This window comes from Coregonus clupeaformis, chromosome 23 (genome assembly GCF_020615455.1).
Source record: "Coregonus clupeaformis isolate EN_2021a chromosome 23, ASM2061545v1, whole genome shotgun sequence".
NCBI classification, from domain to species: domain Eukaryota; kingdom Metazoa; phylum Chordata; class Actinopteri; order Salmoniformes; family Salmonidae; genus Coregonus; species Coregonus clupeaformis.
The window spans coordinates 60,270,218-60,292,728 of record NC_059214.1 but is presented as its reverse complement, the minus strand read 5'-3'; the positions used below and the strand labels follow the sequence as shown (position 1 = coordinate 60,292,728).

The window sequence follows — 22,511 nt, the reverse complement described above, 5'->3', positions numbered from 1 at the left end:
CCAGCCTAATTAAGGCAGTTATATACAATTAAAAAACCATTACATTTCACAACACATTAAGTGTGTGCCCTCAGGCCACTACTCTACTACCACATATCTACAACACAAAATCCATGTGCATGTGTGTGTATAGTGCGTATGTTATCATTTGTGTGTGTATGCATGTGTCTGTGCCTGTATGTGTGTCTCTTCACAGTCCCCACTGTTCCATAAGGTATATTTATATCTGTGCAGCCCTTTTGATTTCAGAAGCTGCTTGATGAGTGTAATAAAATAACAAAAAGAAGACTGATGTCCTAGACTGAGCATTACCTTCCTCTGAGTAGCCCCACCTGAGCAGAGAAAGAGAGCATAGAAGGCATTCTGTCATCCACAGCCCATCACAGTGACACTGGGCCAGAGAGGATAGCCCAGCTTGTCTCCTCTCATTACATCTGCACTCTGGAAGAAAAACTAGTCTGGGACAGGTGCCAGCGTGCCAGCATGCCCAGGTCTGTAGAGGAAGAGAGGAAGGAGAGTCTAGACTGGAGGAGCTCTAGTGTATGTAGTGCTGGAGCCCTGTGGGTGTTCTCTCTTCTTACTACTGAACACTATAATGTATCTTCTCCTCCTATTACAGTATTTCTCTGGACTAACCACTTTTGCTGACGGTGAAGAGCCATGTCTATCACCTAGGACCCAGGTGGGATTGTCTATTTTAAATTGGTCACAGAAATAGAGGTAGAGTCTAGATGAGCTGTTTTGTGTGCCTGTGGATGTTCTACTTCACTAGTACATGATGACTGTGTGAATGTGATGATGGGCCCAGAGATGGCCATATCATGCTCACTGTGTACACCTTGGGAAGTAGGGGTGCTGAGGGTGTTGCAGCACCCCCTGAAAAATTGCCATTATTTAAAAATATATATTAATAACAATAATACAAATATTACTCTTTTGTGAACTAGGGCTTTTTTACTCCTGCATGAGCAGACAAAAACACACGTTGCTAAAGACAGTCAGACAGTCACTATTAAAATACTTCCTTAACGCCCCACACTGAAAATATGTTGTTGCATGTTTTGCAGCATTTGTTGCCGCTAAAGTCAATTAGTCCTATATGTCGTGATTTTTCAAACACCATTTGAGAATACTCAGACAGGGACTCGTGTCCAAGCAGGCTTCGATTTGGCAACACAACCCAGGCATTCTGTAGCTCATTACCATAACGTTGTTGTCGATATTTTTCCTGCGTATGAGTAATTTATGTTATCATTCTAGTATTCAAGAAAAGTTATTATTCTCCTTGTGGATTTCTGGCAGGCTGGATGCTTTTCTTACCTATCACTTCATTGATCTATAGGGGTTGCCTACTAGTTGTGCTTGCGCCCAGGGCAGCGCAGTTAATAGTTTGGGAATGAGCATATCCATTGTCACTACGGTGATGGGGGTGTTTACTTTTTTTTTTAGAGAATTTGTCATTCTTATTATACTGTTTGTCATGTTTTCTTTTCCTGATAAGTAGGCCTACCAGTTGTCATTTGTCAGGCAAACATTCATGTATTGAGTCGTTTTGTTCCAACAACATGGTAAATAAAGTAAGAGAAAAGTGGGGATAACATACTCAGTTACCTGATGCCACCATATATGGGGACAGTATATTTCACTAGCATGGGCTTCCTGAGACAGAGGTTATTGAAATCAGTTGGAGAACAGACTCCTGTATGGAACGTAAATTAATTTAAAGTTTAAGCCCAAAATTGTTTTGCTACAAGTGAAGTGCAAAGTGACACTAAGCCAAAGTATATTTTTTGTAAAATATATGATTTATCATTTTTTCTTCTTTGGTCTTGAGCGCATGGATGCAGTAGTCAATGATTATTATTTGCACATGTATTCAATAAAATCCTGCACCTATTGGAAATAACCCACTGGGCACAAACATCAATTCAGAATCATAAACACAAACTACTCGGTCTAGGTTTCAAAGGTCTGATATAAGAGTCCAAGCATTTTATAATATCATTATCTGCCTGACCAAACGGCCAACCAATGAACGAGATAATAATGATGCATTTCAATTTGAATAATATTTTATTTATTACGATCCCCATTAGCCGACGCCAATGGCGACAGCTAGTCTTACTGGTGTCCAACATAAAAGGAAAAATACATTACAGACAAAATAGTTTACAATTTACATACATTTAAAACATTAACATTATTGATGAGAAATGCAAACATATGGCGTATGCATGCGATAAATGTGTGGGTCTTTATCGTTTAATGCGTGACTGCCGGGGATAAATCACCTTGTGCCTTTAATTTAAATGTTCCTGCGTGATGTATTGTGATTAACTGGCTGTCAGAGGGCAGCGCATGCGCATGAAGGGAGGCGGAATCGGTGGATGCTGTAGACTTGCTTTGCTCCGTGCCCGCCATCCCTCCGCAGCCAGGCTGACCGCAGAAGCCGACTGAAGGAGGGCTGAGCCAACATGGGGCGAGACATCTGGCACGAGAGAGCCAGCACAACAGGTAGTTTTTCAGAGAACCGTGTGCTGTACACACATCTGTTTGACATTGTGACCGCGGAGGGTGAAGGATGCTGGACTGGACTATCCTCGGCAATGCCTCTGATGGCAGGGGGTTTCTTAATGTTGTCCACAGGGATGATGGCGGTTCCGAACACTTTTATTCTTTTTTTACAATAGCTAGGCTACGAGATGGGGGCGAATGCATGTGTAGGCTAATGTCAAGGACGCACCTTGCTTCGTCCCGCAACGAGACATTGTTTACAGATGGCTCGTTGCGGAAGCTTCTGTAGCCTGGCGTCCTTTGGCTCATTGCGGAACAAGCAAGGGCTCACCGAGTGAAAAACAGCTGAGCGAGGGGGTTCCTCCATCTCACTACCGCGATGATCCGTGGTTTCAGAGCTGTCATATTTAAGGTCTGGTAGCCTACTGGTAGCCTACTCCACTATGCTGATTGCATCGTGTATCCTCAAGTAGAGTAGAATCTAATACAGCCTGTCTGTCTGTCTGACTGACTGACTGATGCTAAATCACGACCAGGCGCGGATGAGATGGGCTCCTACACAGCCCTATACTGACATTTGATAGTTCGATCTTCGACAATTATTGTGAAGAACATATGTTTGAAAAATGTGTAGGTCTACAGTAGCCTAAATGACAACGCACGAACATGACACACGAAAATGAATAATAGGTTAGACCACCAGTGTACCTATTTATACTCGCATTGGCGACTGCCATGTCGTTACTATCATGTTTTAATCTGATATCTAGGCAAAGTATATAAATATTTATTTCCATATGAGAGTTTAGTTCTCATGCATCATTTGCCGTCTCCTGCCCGGACGTGCCTGCGGTTTCTCCAGAGAGCGCCAGATTGTGTTTGTGTGTGTATGCGTGTGTTTATTCGGGTTTCTGCTCTAAACCATAGCGTATTTTGGATTTAATTTCTACAGTAATACTGGCTGTTGGGTGAAAGCATTCATTCGCCATTTGATGGGGCTACAGAGGTCACACATTTTATAGTTGCAACAAGCATATGGGGAACGTGCTATATTCCTGTCTAAATATGAATGTGGTTATAACCTCAGAACTTGAATTTGCTATGCAGTCTCTGCCTCCCATGACTGTGTAGGACCTTGGCCTGTATTGTGTTTCTGGTTGAAAAGGATCTCTCTGGCATGAGGAAGTGTGAAACCGTGATGGATCTATGCTGCTGTCCATGGTGCCGAAAGGCTGACAACAGCCCATGCTGAGTAAATCAAACTGAGATGCAATAATTAAAGCCTCAGCTGAATGCACACAACAATTTAATGTGCACATGATCATCGTTTTCTGCTGAGATATCCGTCGACAGTCACTTGGTTTTAATTTACATCCGTGTGCCACAGAAAGTATATTAATATCCATTATATAATTATTTAAAATATCAGTTTATAAGACACCACATGTTGTGATAACATGTTTGCAAAGAAACTCATAGATATACTGTCGAGATTCTAGACAAGGGTCATATTACATTATGTTTTTATTTACATCTTTCATTGCCTACATTTGTTGTTTATTGTATTTTAGTTAGTATATTGCCAATTTTAATATCCAAATGTAAGTTGTAGGGTACTCACTATTCAGCATGTTGCTGCCACATGACAAAACATCTCTCTCTCTCTCCTCTCTCTCTCTCTCTCTCTCTCTCTCTCTCTCTCTCTCTCTCTCTCTCTCTCTCTCTCTCTCTCTCTCTCTCTTCTGAAAAGGTTTACATGTTGCATGGACAATCTGTTGCCATAGCCATGCAGTAATTTATGAATATGTGTCTTTTCTATGCAGGATGTGAGAACATCAGTAGAGAGAGGTGTATCAGGGTGCAGAGGAGGAATAACAAACATACCTCAGAGACATTAATGGCATTATGAGACCTATGTTCTCATTACTTTCCAATATATTCTGAGATGTTGTTATTTGTTTACCATCCTCAGCCTGCCTGGGGCAGCATGTTTAATCAGAATATTGTAAATGCTCTCTTTCCCTCACCCTACCTCCCTTCCACACTTTCTGTCTCCCTTACCCCTTCTCTCTCTCTCTCGTTCTCAATTAAATTCAGTATACTTTATTGACATGGAAAGTAGACACATTGTCAAAGTAAACATATAGTGACGATGGTCAAAGATAGTAATATAAAAGACTGTTTGTAATTAAGCATTAATAATGATAGTGATACTCATATTAACAGCAATTACAACAAATAATAATAAAGAATAGGCTAATATATATAATCACACTATACTTCTCACTGGCTGTCCCACAGGTTGTGGCACAAGGCCACACATTTGGCTGCTAAAACACAGCATTTTGGTTTGCAGCTCTGTCTCTATCATTTCCTGGGGGCAGCATGAGCACAGCCTGTCCTCTCTGGGCAGCCAGGTTTGCCTGTGATGACTGGTCTCAATGGCCAGGCTGTGCTCACTGAGTCTGTACATAGTTAGTGTTTTCCTCAGTTTTCTATCAGTCACAGTCGTCAGATAGTCTGCCACCTTGTACTGTTTGTTGAGAGCCAAATAGCATTTTTTTGTGGTTTCTTTCCAATAGGTGATATATTTTATTTTTGCTTTGTGATAATTTGGATATGTGCTGACCTGAGGCTTTGTTGGGTTGGTAGTGGTTAGTGAATTGAGCCTCAGGACCAGCTGGCTGAGGGGACTTCTCTATGGTCACCTCTTGGCAGATGAGGGCTTTGTAATGGTAGGAGTGGGGGGTCACTTGTTTTTCAATGATTACAAAATGTAGTGGCTCTTTTTTGGATATTAATCAGAAGAGGGAATTGGCCTAATTCTGCTCTGCATGCGTTGTTTGGAGTTTTTCTCTGTACTCTGAGAATGCTCTTACAGAATTCCGCATGCAGGATTTCAATTGGGTGTTTGTCCCATTTGTCAAATTCTTGTTTTGTAAGCGGACCCTACACTTCGCTGCCATATAGTGCAATTGGTTCTATTATTGATATGAATATTTTGAGCCAGATCCTAATTGGTGTGCCTAATATGATAGATATTTTAATGGCATAGAAAGCCTTCTTTGCTTTGTCTTTCAGTTCATTCACGGCCAGGTTGAAGTTCCCTGTGGAGCTGATTTTAGTCCCATATATGTGTGTGTGTGTTCTATAGGTGTGTGTAGTTGTGTGTGTTTCCCTCTCTCACACGCCGCTTTCTCTCCCTCCCCCCTTCCCTCTCTCTTTCTGTCGCCTTCACTCTTGTCTCTGTAGGAAGTCTGGTGTAGAAGCTGAACCAGAAGTGAGCCCAGGCAGCAGCAGTAGTAGCAGCGACAGCAGTAGTGGGGCAGTAGATGCCCTCGCCTCAGCCCCAGTTCCTCTCCAAGCCCCTGCAGGAGAGAAGGGAGAGGACAGCTCCTGCTTTGATAGCTCTGTAGACTCCAGCGAGGAAGAGGAGGACCCCGCCATGTTCTCTAACTTTCTAAGCGGGGCAAACCCCCTCAGCTCTGTCTCCTCTGCTGTCAGAGGAGGTCTTTTTGGAGACAATGGGGAGGTGGACAAACAGAAAGCAGGCCCTCAGCATCCTGGGTCAGGCCCTGTTCATGGCCCTGGGAAGGCCCCACAGCAGAAACAGGGAGGACCCCAGCTGCAGGGGAACGGTCAGGCTGGTCAAGCAGCCAAACCTAGCGGGCAGCAAGCCCCCGCTAAGGTTGGACCACAACAGCAAGGACCTCCTAAGGGTGGACCACAACAGCAAGCCCCTCAACAGCAAGGACCTGCAAAAGGTGGACCACAACAGCAAACCCCCCAACAGCAAGCCCCTGCTAAGGGTGGACCACAACAGCAAGCCCCCCAACTACAAGTCCATGCTAGGGGTGGATCACAACCGCAAGCACCTGCTAAAGGTGGACCGCAACAACAAGGGTCACCTAAGGTTGGCGCTCAGCCACAAGGGTCCCCCAAGGGTGGACCACAACAGCAAGGATCTGCTAAAGATGGACCCCAACAGCAAGGTTCACCTAAAGTTGGAGCTCTGCCACAAACTCCTAAGGGACCACAACAGCAAGGACCTGCTAAGGGTGGACCCCAACATCAAGGGTCCCCTAAGGTTGGAGCTCAGCCACAAGGGTTGCCTAAGGTTGTAGCTCAGCCACAAGGGTCCCCTAAGATTGGCACTCAGCAGAAGGGGTCCCCCAGGACTACACCACAGCAGCAGGCCGCTGGTAAAGCTTTGCCTCAGTCTAAAGCTGGACCTATGGCTGGAGCTAAACCCCTGTGCCCAGTGTGTAACACTACTGGACTCAACCTACACTCCAAGGAGCCACCCAACCATAACACCTGCACACAGTGTAAGACTGTCGTCTGCAGCTTGTGTGGCTTCAGTCCTCCTGACTCTGGCGTAAGTAGAGCTTAATTCCAGAATATACAGTATTTAATAATTTGTTATTAATTTATCAGTATTAAACAGTAGGAAATGTTATTGTCTTTTTGACCTAAGATCTCATTGTAGCATTTGTATGAATCACATTCTGTGTCAAATTCGTTTTGTATTTTTTTGTACAGTGGAGAATTGAGCGTGCTTGAGCCTGGCCAGTGTGGTTTGATAAGTCAGAGTATTGACTCTAGTTACCACTTAGCAGGCTGCTTAAACAGAGTAATTTGATTTAGTGGCAGGTCATTCAGCATGAGGCATTGCTGACTGTATATTAGGGTAGTGTTGTACTGTAAAGGCAGTAGCAGTAGATAAATAATAATAATAAATAATATGCCATTTAGCAGACGCTTTTATCCAAAGCGACTTACAGTCATGCGTGCATACATTTTTTGTGTATGGGTGGTCCCGGGGATTGAACCCACTACCTTGGCGTTACAAGCGCTGTGCTCTACCAGCTGAGCTACAGAGGACCACTGTTAGTCTAATATTCTACCATAAAGACACAATGTTAGTCTAATATTCACATATTTCTTTCAACGGTAAGTCATAACCTTAATTATTTAGTATGTAGTATGCATCTAGTATGGATTAAGGATTAAGAAGAAAAAAAACATAGATCATGAGAAAAACATAGATCATATTGATTGCATTGACAGTTTTTTTTTGTTAATCTGTGAGAAAACATTTTTTTTTTATATGATGCTAAAACTGTGATTTCTATTGCAGGGTAAGGAGTGGCTGTGTCTGACCTGTCAGATGCAAAGAGCACTCGGAGGCTCTGACCCACCTGGAACCCCCAAGATGAAACTCCAGCCTTCACCCAACAAAGCCTCTATATCTCCTGCACCACAGAAGAAAGACACCTCTACACCAGGCTCCCCCCAGAGAAAACCTGCTACATCAGCAACACAGCCACTCAAGGCAGAGGCTGCTAGAGCAGCAGACCCTCACAAACCGGCCAGCCCAGCGCCTGCTCAGAAGGCACCACAGGAGAACCGGAGAACATCAGGGCCTCAGAAACCACCAGAGCAGCCAGGCCAACCTGGTCATGAGCAGAGTAATGCCACCCCGTCCACACAGCAGGTGCCTGGGAAGCCTCAGCAACAACCTCCAAAAGGTGGGACATCTCCTGCCAAAGCTGTGCCACCACTACAGTCCCAGCCCCCCAAGCAGGAGTCAGGGGGCTTCTTTGGTGGCTTTGGTGGTCCTAAATCTCAGTCTACCTCAAAGCCTGAAGATTCAGTGTCTGGGAAGATGTTTGGCTTTGGCTCCTCCATCTTCAGCTCTGCATCCACTTTGATCACCTCAGCTGTTCAGGATGAGCCCCATGTCACACCACCAGCTTCCCCCAAGGTGTCTGGAGCAGCCCAGGCCTCTCCCAAGATGCCCCCTGTAAAGGAGACCAAACCACCTGCTGCTCAGAAAGCAGAGGAGAAAAAAGCAGAGCAACCCCAGCAGGCTGCAGTCACCCCATCAGTACAGGCCAAAGTGGACAAACCCCTATCAGAGCCTCCAAAGGGAGCAGCATCTTCCCAACCAGCTCCCAAAGCAGGCCAGTCCACCTGTCCGCTTTGCAAGGTGGACCTCAACATGGACTCCAAGGACCTTCCCAACTACAACACCTGCACCGAATGCAAGAACACTGTCTGCAACCTCTGTGGATTTAACCCCATGACAAATGTTACTGAGGTAAAATGGCTATATCATTTTAATTCCTCTGTGGCTGTGTTTACTGTAAAATATTTTCACATGTACAGTCCTTCTATGCTCTGGCAACGTAGACCCCTTGGTGGTTTCACTATAGGATTTACAAGATGCTAGAGGTCTTCACGGATCCACCTGTACCCGAATCCTCAAGACCCGATCCGGGACCCGAGCGGGTCCGGATCCAGAATTTTAAATAATGTCATGGTTCTGGGTCAGATCTGATAGGATTGTCACGGGTCTCGGGTATGTGTAACTTTAACTGACTTGGACCCGTACAGATCCGAACGTGACTGCTGCAGCAGAGAGAGCGCGAGAGATGGAGACGTTTTATAATTTATGCTGCTGCTCTTGCTTTTCACAAGAGTGTAGCTTGTTATATAATAATAATAATAATATGCCATTTAGCAGACGCTTTTATCCAAAGCGACTTACAGTCGTGCGTGCATACATTTTATTATATTTTTTTGTGTATGGGTGGTCCCGGGGATCGAACCCACTACCTTGGCGTTACAAGCGCCGTGCTCTACCAGCTGAGCTACAGAGGACCACGTTGTTAGCCAATCATAAGTCATCAACGCGTCAATAGGCTACAGTGATAGATCCTCTGTGTGTAGCAAAAGTGAGGAGATCTTCATCAATGGAAGATGGAATTAAAATTATGGAATTAAAAGTTAAAGGAGAAGGATAGGCTACAACGACCAAAAGCCTCACACTCACAGTAGCCTACACACACAGCAGGACCCCTGTTAGAGCGCCATCTCTCTCTACCTCCTTTCCCTCGCACTTTATCAGCTCTGGTTAATAAAGTAGCTTAAAACTTTTCTGTTGCTTCCCTCACTCGGATCAGACCGGGTCTGGATCCGACCAGGTCTATATGGAATGGGTCTAATTGTCCTCAGGTCCATTCGGAACGGGTCTCTATATATAAAAGAAATATTTATGCATATCGGGTCCGGATGGGAAAGCCCCAGGTCCATTTTGAAATGGGTCCAAAAAGGCCTCTACAAGATGCTATTTCACTATCGAAATTACTTAAAAATTGACTGCATCAATATAGTGCAATATAATGCTATGTAATATCAATTAGCTGCGATCACTTTACTACACGCAATTCAATCTTCAAATTTGATGCTGACAACTTATTATTTTGCATTGCAATCAATGCATTGAGCCGGAAACTGGGTTTCAAGAAGGATAATGTATACAGGCCCCACGTCACACTAAATTCAGATTTCTACACAGTGATCAGTGGGTTATGCCTACACTGCCACTCAGACTCACTCAGGTGTATATGATGGTTATGAAGTAAGCTATTTTTAGGATATTATGATCTCTATGAGAGTTTTAATGGGCTTGCTTAAAGGGGGAATCTGTATATATATTTTAAAAAAGATACCTTATTTACATAGGTTTTCAGACCCTTTGCTATGAGACTTGAAATTGAGCTCAGGTGCATCCTGTTTCCATGGATCATCCTTGAGATGTTTCTACAATTTTATTGGAGTCCACCTGTGGTAAATTCAATTGATTGGACATGATTTGGAAAGGCACACACCTGTCAATGTAAGGTCCCACAGTTGACAGTGCATGTCAGAGCAAAAACCAAGCCATGAGGTCGAAGGAATTGTCCGTAGCGCTCCGAAACAGGATTGTGACGAGGCACAGATCTGGGGAAGGATACCAAAAAATGTCTGCAGCATTGAAGGTCCACAAGAACACAGTGGCCTCCATCATTCTTAAATGGAAGTACTTTGGAACCACCAAGACTCTTCTTAGAGCTGGCCGCCCGGCCAAACTGAGCAATCGGGGGAGAAGGGCCTTAGTCATGGAGGTGACCAGGAACCCGATGGTCGCTCTGACAGAAGTCCAGACTTCCTCTGTGGAGATGGGAGAACCTTCCAGATGGACAAACATCTCTGCAGCACTCCACCAATCATGCCTTTATGGTAGAGTGGCCAGACGGAAGCCACTCCTCAGTAAAAGGCACATGACAGCCCGCTTGTAGTTTGCCAAAAGGCACCTAAAGGACTCTCAGACCTTGAGAAACAAGATTCTCTGGTCTGATGAAACCAAGATTGAACTCTTTGGCCTGTAGTGTCACGTCTGGAGGAAACCTGGCACCACCCCTACGGGGAAGCATGGTGCTGGCAGCATCATGCTGTGGGGATGTTTTTCAACGGCAGGGACTGGGAGACTAGTCAGGATCGAGGGAAAGATGAACGGAGGAAAGTATTGAGAGATCCTTGATGAAAACCTGCCCCAGAACGCCCAGGACCTCAGACTGGGGCGAAGGTTCACCTTCCAACAGGACAACGACCCTAAGCACACAGCCAAGACAACGCAGGAGTGGCTTCGGGGCAAGTCTCTGAATGTCCTTGAGTGGCCCAGCCAGAGCACGGACTTGAACCCGATCGAACATCTCTGGAGAGTCCTGAAAATAGCTGTTCAGCGACGCTCCCCATCCAACCTGACAGAGCTTGAGAGGATCTGCAGAGAAGAATAGGAGAAACTCCCCAAATACACGTGTGCCAAGCTTATAGCGAGGCTGTAATCGCTGCCAAAGGTGCTTCAACAAAGTACTTATGTAAACAGGATATTTCCGTTGTTTTTATTTTTATATTATGGGGTGTTGAGTGTAGATTGATGTGGGAGAAAAAAGCGATGTAATCAATTTTAGAATAAGGCTGTAATGTAACAAAATGTCGAAAAAGTCAAGGGGTCTGAATACTTTCCGAATGCACTGCATTTGATTTTGTGTGGACATATAACATTTGTATGTGAAAACTACTTCTAAGATGCATAGGCCTACTTTTAGTTTTTCCCTAACTCACTTCACTTGCGCATAAGCATAGAGAGGCTTGCGCTGCTGGTGCTGGCACAAATCAAAAAATCTAATCAAATTTCAAATCAAATGTATTGGTCACATACACATGGTTAGCAGATGTTATTGCGAGTGTAGAGAAATGCTTGTGCTTCTAGTTCCGACAGTGCAGCAATATCTAGCAAGTAATGTCTAACAGTTCTACAACAAAAACCTAATACACACAAATCTAAGTAAAGGAATGGAATAAGAATATATAAATATATGGATGAGCAATGTCATTATCATTATCAGAGTGGCATAGTCTAAGATGCAATAGATAGTTTAGAATACAGTATATACATATGAGATGTGTAATGCAAGATATGTAAACATTAAAGTGGCATTATTAAAGTGACTAGTGTTCCATTTATTAAAGTGGCCAGTTATGATTTTCAAGTCTGTATGTAGGCAGCAGCATCTCTGTGCTAGTGCTGGCTGTTTAACAGTCTGATGGCCTTGAGATAGAAGCTGTTTTCCAGTCTCTCGGTCCCAGCTTTGATGCACCTGTACTGTCCTCGCCTTCTGGATGATAGCGGGGTGAACAGGCAGTGGCTCGGGTGGTAGTTGTCCTTGATTATCTTTTTGGCCTTCCTGTGACATCGGGTGCTGTAGGTGACCTGGAGGGAAGGTAGTTTTCCCCCGGTGGTGCGTTGTGCAGACTGCACCACCCTCTGGAGAGCCCTGCGGTTGTGCAGTTGCCGTACCAGGCAGTGATACAGCCCGACAGGATGCTCTTAATTGTGCATCTGTAAAAGTTTGTGAGGGTTTTAGGTGACAGGCCAAATTTCTTCAGCCTCCTGGAGGTTGAAGAGACGCTGTTGCGCCTTCTTCACCACACTGTCTGTGTTGGTGGACCATTTCAGTTTGTCAGTGATATGTACGCCGAGAAAACTTTCCACCTTCTCCACTGCTGTCCCGCTGATGTGGATAGGGGGTACTCCCTCTGCTGTTTCCTGAAGTCCACGATCATCTCCTTTGTTTTTTTGACGTTGAGTGAGAGGTTGTTTTCCTGACACCACACTCCGAGAGCCCTCACCTCCTCCCTGTAGGCTGTCTCATCTTTGTTGGTAATCAAGCCTACTACTGTTGTGTCGTCTGCAAACTTAATGATTGAGTTGGAGGCGTGCATGGCTACGCAGTCATGGGTGAACAGGGAGTACAGGAGGGGGCTGAGCACACACCCTTGTGGGGCCCCAGTGTTGAGGATAAGCGTAGTGGAGATGTTGTTTCCTACCTTCACCACCTTGGGGCGGCCCGTCAGGAATTCCAGGACCCAATTGCACAGGGTAGGGTTGAGACCCAGGGCCTCAAGCTTGATGATGAGCTTGGAGGGCACTATGGTGTTGAATGCTGAGCTATAGTCAATGAACAGCATTCTTACATAGGTATTCCTCTTGTCCAGATGGGATAGGGCAGTGTGATGGCGATTGCATCGTCTGTGGACCTATTGGGGCGGTATTCAAATTGAAGTGGGTCTAGGGTGACAGGTAAGGTGGAGGTGATATGATCCTTGACTAGTCTCTGAAAGAACTTAATGATGACAGAAGTGAGTGCTACGGGGCGATAGTCATTTAGTTCAGTTACCTTTGCATTCTTGGGTACAGGAACAATGGTGACCATCTTGAAGCATGTGGGGACAGCAGACTGGAATAGGGAGAGATTGAATTTGTCCGTAAACACACCAGCCAGCTGGTCTGCGCATGCTCTGAGGATGCGGCTCGGAATGCCATCTCGGCCGGCAGCCTTGCGAGGGTTAACACGTTTAAACATCTTACTCACATCGGCCATGGAGAAGGAGAGCCCACAGTCCTTGGTAGCTGGCTGCGTCGGTGGCACTGTGTCATCCTCAAAGCGGGCAAATAACTTGTTTAGCTTGTCTGGCATCAAGACGTCGGTGTCTGCGACGTGACTGGTTTTCCTATTGTAGTCCATGATTGTCTGTAGACCCTGCCACAAACAGTTGAAGTCGGAAGTTTACATACACCTTAGCCAAATACATTTTAAAGTCAGTTTTTCACAATTCCTGACATTTAATCCTAGTAAAAAGTCCCTGTCTTAGGTCAGTTAGGATCACCACTTTATTTTAAGAATGTGAAATGTCAGAATAATAGTAGAGAGAATTATTTATTTCAGCTTTTTTTTATTTCATCACATTCCCAGTGGGTCAGAAGTTTACATACACTCAATTAGTATTTGGTAGCATTGCCTTTTAAATTGTTTAACTTTGGTCAAATGGTTCGGGTAGCCTTCCACAAGCTTCCCACAATAAGTTGGGTGAATTTTGGCCCATTCCTCCTGACAGAGCTGTTGTAACTGAGTCAGGTTTGTAGGCCTCCTTGCTCGCACAAATGCGTTTTCAGTTCTTCCCACACATTTTCTATAGGATTGAGGTCAGGGCTTTGTGATGGTCACTCCAATACCTTGACTTTATTGTCCTTAAGCCATTTTGCCACAACTTTGGAAGTATGCTTGGGGTCATTGTCCATTTGGAAGACCCATTTACGACCAAGCTTTAACTTCCTGATTGATGTCTTGAGGTGTTGCTTTAATATATCCACATAATTTTCCTTCCTCATGATGCCATCTATTTTGTGAAGTGTACCAGACCCTCCTGCAGCAAAGGACCACCACAGCATGATGCTGCCACCCCCGTGCTTCACGGTTGGGATGGTGTTCTTCGGCTTGCAAGCGTTCCCCTTTTTCCTCCAAACATAACGATGGTCATTATGACCAAACAGTTCTATTTTTGTTTCATCAGACCAGAGGACATTTCTCGAAAATGTACGATCTTTGTCCCCCTTTGCAGTTGCAAACCGTAGTCTGGCTTTTTTATGGCGGTTTTGGAGCAGTGGCTTCTTCCTTGCTGAGCAGCCTTTCAGGTTATGTCGATATAGGACTCGTTTTACTGTGGATATAGATACTTTTGTACCTGTTTCCTCCAGCATCTTCACAAGGTCCTTTGCTGTTGTTCTGGGATTTATTTGCACTTTTCGCACCAAAGTACGTTAATCTCTAGGAGACAGAATGCGTCTCCTTCCTGAGCAGTATGATGGCTGCGTGGTCCCATGGTGTTTATACTTGCGTACTATTGTTTGTACAGATGAACATGGTACCTTCAGACGTTTGGAAATTGCTCCCAAGGATGAACCAGACTTGTTGAGGTCTACAATTTTTTTTCTGAGGTCTTGGCTGATTTATTTTGATTGTCCCATGATGTCAAGCAAAGAGGCACTGAGTTTGAAGGTAGGCCTTGAAATACATCCACAGGTCCACCTCCAATTGACTCAAAAAATGTCAGTTAGCCTATCAGAAGCTTCTAAAGCCATGACATAATTTTTTGGAATTTTCCAAGTTGTTTAAAGGCACAGTCAACTTAGTACATTTAAACTTCTGACCCACTGGAATTGTGATTAAGTGAAATAATCTGTCTGTAAACAATTGTTGGAAAAATTACTTGTCATGCACAAAGTAGATGTCCTAACCGACTTGCCAAAACTATAGTTTGTTAACAATACATTTATGTAGTGGTTGAAAAATGAGTTTTAATGACTCCAACCTAAGTGTATGTAAACTTCCGACTTCAACTGTACGTCTCGTGTCTGAGCCGTTGAATTGCGACTCCACTTTGTCGTGATTTTGACAAGCACAGATCATATGCTAATTAAGCAAAACTTCGCTAAATAGCTAACCAACAACTGTAACAATGTATTTGAGACAAGTGCTCATTGTGCAAATGTGTTCATGTTTTCAATAAACATTTGGAGACTAAATATAGTTTACATATAGTCAACAGTCTAAGCCAACCTTGTCTTTTTTGCCCCATGTTTGCACACACAATGGTTTTGTTGCTAAACAACCAACCCGTCTATAGCAACTATGCAAAAATAATTAACGACTGTGTCGCGTCTGTAGCAACATGAAGAAAATAACTAAAAACCATATTTTTGTCCGGACTATATCTTCTGGTTAAATTATATGAATTTACTTATCGAAGTAAAGTTTTAATGAAAATATGTAATTAATTGTTATCTTAATATGTTTAATAAAAGCAAGGCACGCGAGTCAGTAACATTTGCCTGTGACTGTATTAAGAAAATGCCATCATGGGGGAAGTTATGTACTGTGGTAAATGTATTTATTTTATGCAAATGAATGCACATTTAAATCATTATATAGTTCCTAAACTAGTTATGTAATTGTAAGACCTTTTTACAGTTGGTCTAGTGTCTGTAGCTTAAACTGTTAAAGAGCTGTAACATTTTGAAAACCAACCACCTTAGGCTGCCATTGACAGTGATGTTGTTTTATGCAATTTCAAATAGTTATAATGCACAGTAATAATATTTGGTGGCAGGACTTGTGCCTTCTGGGAAAAAAACCTGGAAATTAATAGGTTTGAATCATAATCAACCCATCCAACCCATTGCAGTCAAATGTCTAAACACAGAGGGAGAGAGCATGAATTTGCACGTCCCATATAATGTGAGTGAATTTGTATATAACTCTTTCTTGAACTGCGTTGTTGGTTAAGGGCTTGTAAGTAAGCATTTCACGGTAAGGTCTACACCTGTTGTATTCGGCGTATGTGACAAATAAAGTTTGATTTGATTTGAACTGAGTCAAAATCCACTTAGCCAATTGTATTCTGGCACATTCATTCATTTTCTTTTTTGGTGCAGGGTATGGAAGGCTGATTCAACATATATTCATTTAATTTTTCTGTATATTTTTTTATATCAATAATTGTAATTTTATAACAACAAAATGAATTGCCAATATAAACATTTTGTATTCTTTTATATCAAAAATGTAATTATCGCTATCAATATTTCAAATTGTTTATATTTTTAATAAAAAATTGATGTCAGTAATTCCCCATAGATTCAATACAGAAACACATTTTTGATATCGATAATTACATTTTTGATATCAATAATTCTAATTATTGATGTAAAAATGTAATTTGCGCGATAATAAAATCAGATTATTGATATCCAAAAAGTAATTGTTTATATACTTTTCCCCCGCGGAATTATGGATATATTAGCATACATTTATCATAACACTGAAAACCATAATTAACACTGAAAATCAGCTTCAAATAACAAAATAAAATCACTTGCAGGTGGCAGAAGCCACTAATGTGCTGTTCTAGTAAGCTTTTAGATGCAGTGAGTGTGTGAGTTTGCTTCCCCTTGCAGGCAAACTTTTTCCCCCGGAAATACTATCCACTGCTGTTCCTCAATAACGCATATGTGACGATCATTATAACAATACAGCTAAAGATAGATTTTCTTGCGCAAAATCAGTAATTACATTTGTCTATTTATTAACATCACTAACCACTTTTTCCCTATCTAAAAGTATTTGTAGGTGGTGGAAGCTGCTATTGCGCAAGAATTGTAAACTTTTAAATGCGTTGAGTGTGTAAATTCGATTCCCCCCGTAGACAAACCTGACATTCGTCTTGGCTAGCCTACTGTAGCCATGTTGATATCTCTTTTGGAACAAATCAAATAATATTTTAATTGTCACAAACTTCGTAAACAACAGGTGTAGACTAACAGTGAAATGCTTACTTAATGTTTACTTAATAGAATAATAGTGAAGACATCAAAACTATGAAATAACACATATGGAATCATGTAGTAACCAAAAAAGTGCTAAACAAATCAAAATATATTTGATATTCTTCAAATAGCCTCCTTTTGCCTTGATGACAGCTTTGCACACTCTTGGCATTCTCTCAACCAACTGGTTACTACATGATTCCATATGTGTTATTTCATAGTTTTGATGTCTTCACTATTATTCTAAAATGTAGAAAATAGTAAAAATAAAGAAAAACCCTTGAATGAGTAGGTGTTCTAAAACCTTTGACCTGTAGTGTACATTTAGAATACATTTAAAAGAAAAAAAAGATCTTAGCTGAGATTTAATCAAGGATTATAATATTTTAGCTAGGCAATAAAGTTTAGAAATAGGGCGATAATTATTTAGGTCACATACAGTGGGGAAAAAAAGTATTTAGTCAGCCACCAATTGTGCAAGTTCTCCCACTTAAAAAGATGAGAGAGGCCTGTAATTTTCATCATAGGTACACGTCAACTATGACAGACAAAATGAGATTTTTTTTCTCCAGAAAATCACATTGTAGGATTTTTTATGAATCTATTTGCAAATTATGGTGGAAAATAAGTATTTGGTGAATAACAAAAGTTTCTCAATACTTTGTTATATACCCTTTGTTGGCAATGACACAGGTCAAACGTTTTCTGTAAGTCTTCACAAGGTTTTCACACACTGTTGCTGGTATTTTGGCCCATTCCTCCATGCAGATCTCCTCTAGAGCAGTGATGTTTTGGGGCTGTCGCTGGGCAACACAGACTTTCAACTCCCTCCAAAGATTTTCTATGGGGTTGAGATCTGGAGACTGGCTAGGCCACTCCAGGACCTTGAAATGCTTCTTACGAAGCCACTCCTTCGTTGCCCGGGCGGTGTGTTTGGGATCATTGTCATGCTGAAAGACCCAGCCACGTTTCATCTTCAATGCCCTTGCTGATGGAAGGAGGTTTTCACTCAAAATCTCACGATACATGGCCCCATTCATTCTTTCCTTTACACGAATCAGTCGTCCTGGTCCATTTGCAGAAAAACAGCCCCAAAGCATGATGTTTCCACCCCCATGCTTCACAGTAGGTATGGTGTTCTTTGGATGCAACTCAGCATTCTTTGTCCTCCAAACACGACGAGTTGAGTTTTTACCAAAAAGTTATATTTTGGTTTCATCTGACCATATGACATTCTCCCAATCCTCTTCTGGATCATCCAAATGCACTCTAGCAAACTTCAGACGGGCCTGGACATGTACTGGCTTAAGCAGGGGGACACGTCTGGCACTGCAGGATTTGAGTCCCTGGCGGCGTAGTGTGTTACTGATGGTAGGCTTTGTTACTTTGGTCCCAGCTCTCTGCAGTTCATTCACTACGTCCCCCCGTGTGGTTCTGGGATTTTTGCTCACCGTTCTTGTGATCATTTTGACCCCACGGGTTGAGATCTTGCGTGGAGCCCCAGATCGAGGGAGATTATCAGTGGTCTTGTATGTCTTCCATTTCCTAATAATTGCTCCCACAGTTGATTTCTTCAAACCAAGCTGCTTACCTATTGCAGATTCAGTCTTCCCAGCCTGGTGCAGGTCTACAATTTTGTTTCTGGTGTCCTTTGACAGCTCTTTGGTCTTGGCCATAGTGGAGTTTGGAGTGTGACTGTTTGAGGTTGTGGACAGGTGTCTTTTATACTGATAACAAGTTCAAACAGGTGCCATTAATACAGGTAACGAGTGGAGGACAGAGGAGCCTCTTAAAGAAGAAGTTACAGGTCTGTGAGAGCCAGAAATCTTGCTTGTTTGTAGGTGACCAAATACTTATTTTCCACCATCATTTGCAAATAAATTCATTAAAAATCCTACAATGTGATTTTCAGGATATTTTTTTCTCAATTTGTCTGTCCTAGTTGACGTGTACCTATGATGAAAATTACAGGCCTCTCTCATCTTTTTAAGTGGGAGAACTTGCACAATTGGTGGCTGACTAAATAATTTTTTACCCCACTGTATGTCACCACCTTTGTGAAGGGGGAGTACATGGGCCGCCTTCCAAACCTTGGGGAGAGTACCATAAATAATTGTCAGGTTAAAAATATGTTGTTGATTCAGCAATCAGGGGGGCAGAGGGCTGGAGCAAAAATGTATTAAGCATATCAGCCCCAGTATATATTTTTGGTCAATCTTAAGCAAGGCATCTAGCACACCGCAGATAGTACATTGTTGAAATGAAAACAAAGATTCACTAGAAGTTGACAGGTTAACCGTCAAGTCAGCTAGAGGCTGGCAAAGGGAAGAGCAGTCGGTTGACTGACCAGGGTCCATTAAACCACAGTTTCTCTCAAATAAAAAGACTGCCGAGATAAAATGATGATTAAAAGCATCACTTATTCCATTCTTCTCAGTTATGATGCCAGAGTCAGACAGAACTTGCTTAGGCAGGGAAGAAGAGGAATTTGTACTCCTCATTTCATTTACTGTTTTCCAAAATTTAGAAGGATCACCAGCAGAGTCAGCGATAGAGCTTAAAAAATAGATTGATTTAGCTTTCTTAATCGAGATAGTACATCTGTTTCTCAATTGTCTGAAAGATTGCCAGTCCACTACAGAGTCCGTTTTCCTTTCTATGGCCCAGGCCTGATTTCTCATCTGAATGAGCTTATCTAAAGGGTTAGATCTATCTTTGACTCTGAATTGTTTAAAAGGGGTGTGTTTATCTGCCAGAGGAATACATATGGAAGAGAAATTTTGTAAAGCCAACTCAGGGTCAGGAATACAGGAGATAGTGGCTAAATCTGAGTAGAACATGTCGTGTAAAAACCCTTGAGGAGAGAACTTTAAAACATTTATCTTTTTAATTAAACAAGGATTAGTATTGTGCTGTTTCGTATCTCTAATACATACTATGGGATAATAATCACTGAGCTCATATGCAAACACTCCACTAGACAAATATTTTTGGGGGTTATTAGTAAGAATTCAATCAATGAGGAGTTACCAGGGTGTTTGACATTTAGCTGTGTGGGTTTTGAGATCAATTGAGTCAGATTAAAATCAATGCATATACTCTTAAATTGATCTGAGGCCGGGTATAGCCAATCCAGATTCAAATCCCCTAAAATGACCAACAAAAAAGGTGTTAAACACTCGGCTATAGCAACAATCGCATCCGCCATGGCAGCAGGGCGACGGTAAATCCCAGCAACAAATACATGTGTTATCTGGTTTATGGACAACTCTACAACCAGGAGCTCAAATTTATTGGGAACATAAATATTTCAAGAATTGGACACCATGAAATGAGATTTTACATATATGGACACTCCTCCCGCTTCCTGTAATCTGTCACATTTAAATACATTATAATCCTTTACTTCAATGTCTTTATCAGATACAGAACCATTTAACTGTGTTTCAGAAACAACCAGAATGTCAGGATACGAGTCCTGTACCCAAATATCAATTGTGTCAATTTGTTTTATCATACTTCGCACATTTAGGTGCATTAGCCCAAGCCCCCTACAAGATTTAAAGTCTGAGGGGGTATTCAGCTCATTCCAATAAGAGCTAATATGCATAGGGTCATCTGCAGCTATTTGTTGAGTGAGCTGAGACTTTGCCAAGGTCCCTGGCCAACCATGTGAGAGCAGAGCAGACTGAGGATTTGACAGACCTCCCTCAAGTCGCTGGATGCAGGGGCTGGGGCGGGAACTCGGAAAGCAGTGTTGGCAGAGCTCAGTCCACCCTGATGAAGCTCCCGCGAAAGGAGTGGAGCTGCTGCAGGGGATCGGAGTGGCTGCCAATGCTCCATTCTGGGTGTGCACAGGAAGCCTTGGTGTGGCTCTTGTTGCAGGGTTGGGGCTGCCATGCCATGAAACATAAAATTATATAAAAATAAACCTGTAATAGAGCATGCTGGGAAATATGATAATGATGGGCATGGTTTTGGTTCAAAGTGATGTGTACCAGTTTCAGACCTCTGTATTAGGGTAAAACTAGACACTCAAAATAAGGCCTTATGAAATACATATGGTATTGTGTTAAAGATTATTACATTTTTAATTATAACATATTCGCTTAGGAATTCCAGAGAACCTAAAAATAGATGAATGCAACAACCATGTCTCAATCACTAACAAATACAGTTATGGGTGGTAACTACAATTTACTCGAAAGGCAAGGCACTCTGGGAAATATTTGAATAAGGCTTTACACTAAGCACTAAGTGTAAGTGTGTTAATTTAACACTGTTCCAGTGTCCATATGGGTCCACAGACTCAACACTTACACTACCGAAATATAGCAAAATGCATTGGAAATGTAGTCATTGACAGGGTTAGAAATAATGATTTTTAATAGAAAAAATAATTGTGTCCTTCAAACTTTGCTTTCGTCAAATAATCCTCCATTTGCAGCAATTACAGCCTTGCAGACCTTTGGCATTCTAGTTGTCAATTTGTTGAGGTAATCTGAAGAGATTTCACCCCATGCTTCCTGAAGCACCTCCCACAAGTTGGATTGGCTTGATGGGCACTTCTTATGTACCATACGGTCAAGCTGCTCCCACAACAGCTCAATAGGGTTGAGATCCGGTGACAGTGCTGGCCACTCCATTATAGACAGAATACCAGCTGACTGCTTCTTCCCTAAACAGTTATTGCGTAGTTTGGAGCTGTGCTTTGGGTCATTGTCCTGTTGTAGGAGGGAATTGGCTCCAATCAAGCGCCGTCCACAGGGTATGGCATGGCGTTGCAAAATTGAGTGATAGCCTTCCTTCTTCAAGATCCTTTTAACATGTACAAATCTCCCACTTTACCACCACCAAAGCACCCCCAGACCATCACATTGCCTCCATCATGCTTGATAGATGGCATCAAGCACTCCTCCAGCATCTTTTCATTTGATCTCCATCTCACAAATGTTCTTCTTTGTGATCCGAACACCTCAAACTTCAATTTGTCTGTCCATAACACTTTTTTTCCAATCTTCCTCTGTCCAGTGTCTGTGTTCTTTTGCCCATCTTGATCTGTTATTTTTATTGGCCAGTCTGAGATATGGCTTTTTCTTTGCAACTCTGCCTAGAAGGTCAGCATCCCGGAGTCGCCTCTTCACTGTTAACGTTGAGATTGGTGTTTTGCGGGTACTATTTAATGAAGCTGCCAGTTGAGGAACTGTGAGGCGTCTGTTTCTCAAACTAGACACTCTAATGTATTTGTCCTCTTGCTCAGTTGTGCACCGGGGCCTCCCACTCCTCTTTCTATTCTGGTTAGAGCCAGTTTGTGCTGTTCTGTGAAGGGAGTAGTACACAGCGTTGTACGAGATCTTCAGTTTCTTGGCAATTTCTCGCATGGAATAGCCTTCATTTCTCAGAACAAGAATAGATTGACGAGTTTCAGAAGAAAGTTCTTTGT

The 22,511-nt window shown here is 42.6% G+C and overlaps 1 protein-coding gene across 1 annotated transcript in view; it reads left to right on the top strand.

Annotated features, from left to right (window-relative positions):
* The first annotated feature begins 5,939 nt into the window (after positions 1–5,939).
* The window catches only part of LOC121577446 (protein piccolo-like), a 112,413-nt gene continuing 95,841 nt past the window's right edge, over positions 5,940–22,511 (top strand). Inside the window, exons 1-2 of the mRNA XM_041891199.2 lie at positions 5,940–6,892; positions 7,655–8,617. Coding sequence (XP_041747133.2) covers positions 5,960–6,892; positions 7,655–8,617 — 1,896 coding nt within the window. The 5' untranslated portion in view covers positions 5,940–5,959. The remainder of the gene's footprint in view (positions 6,893–7,654; positions 8,618–22,511) is intronic.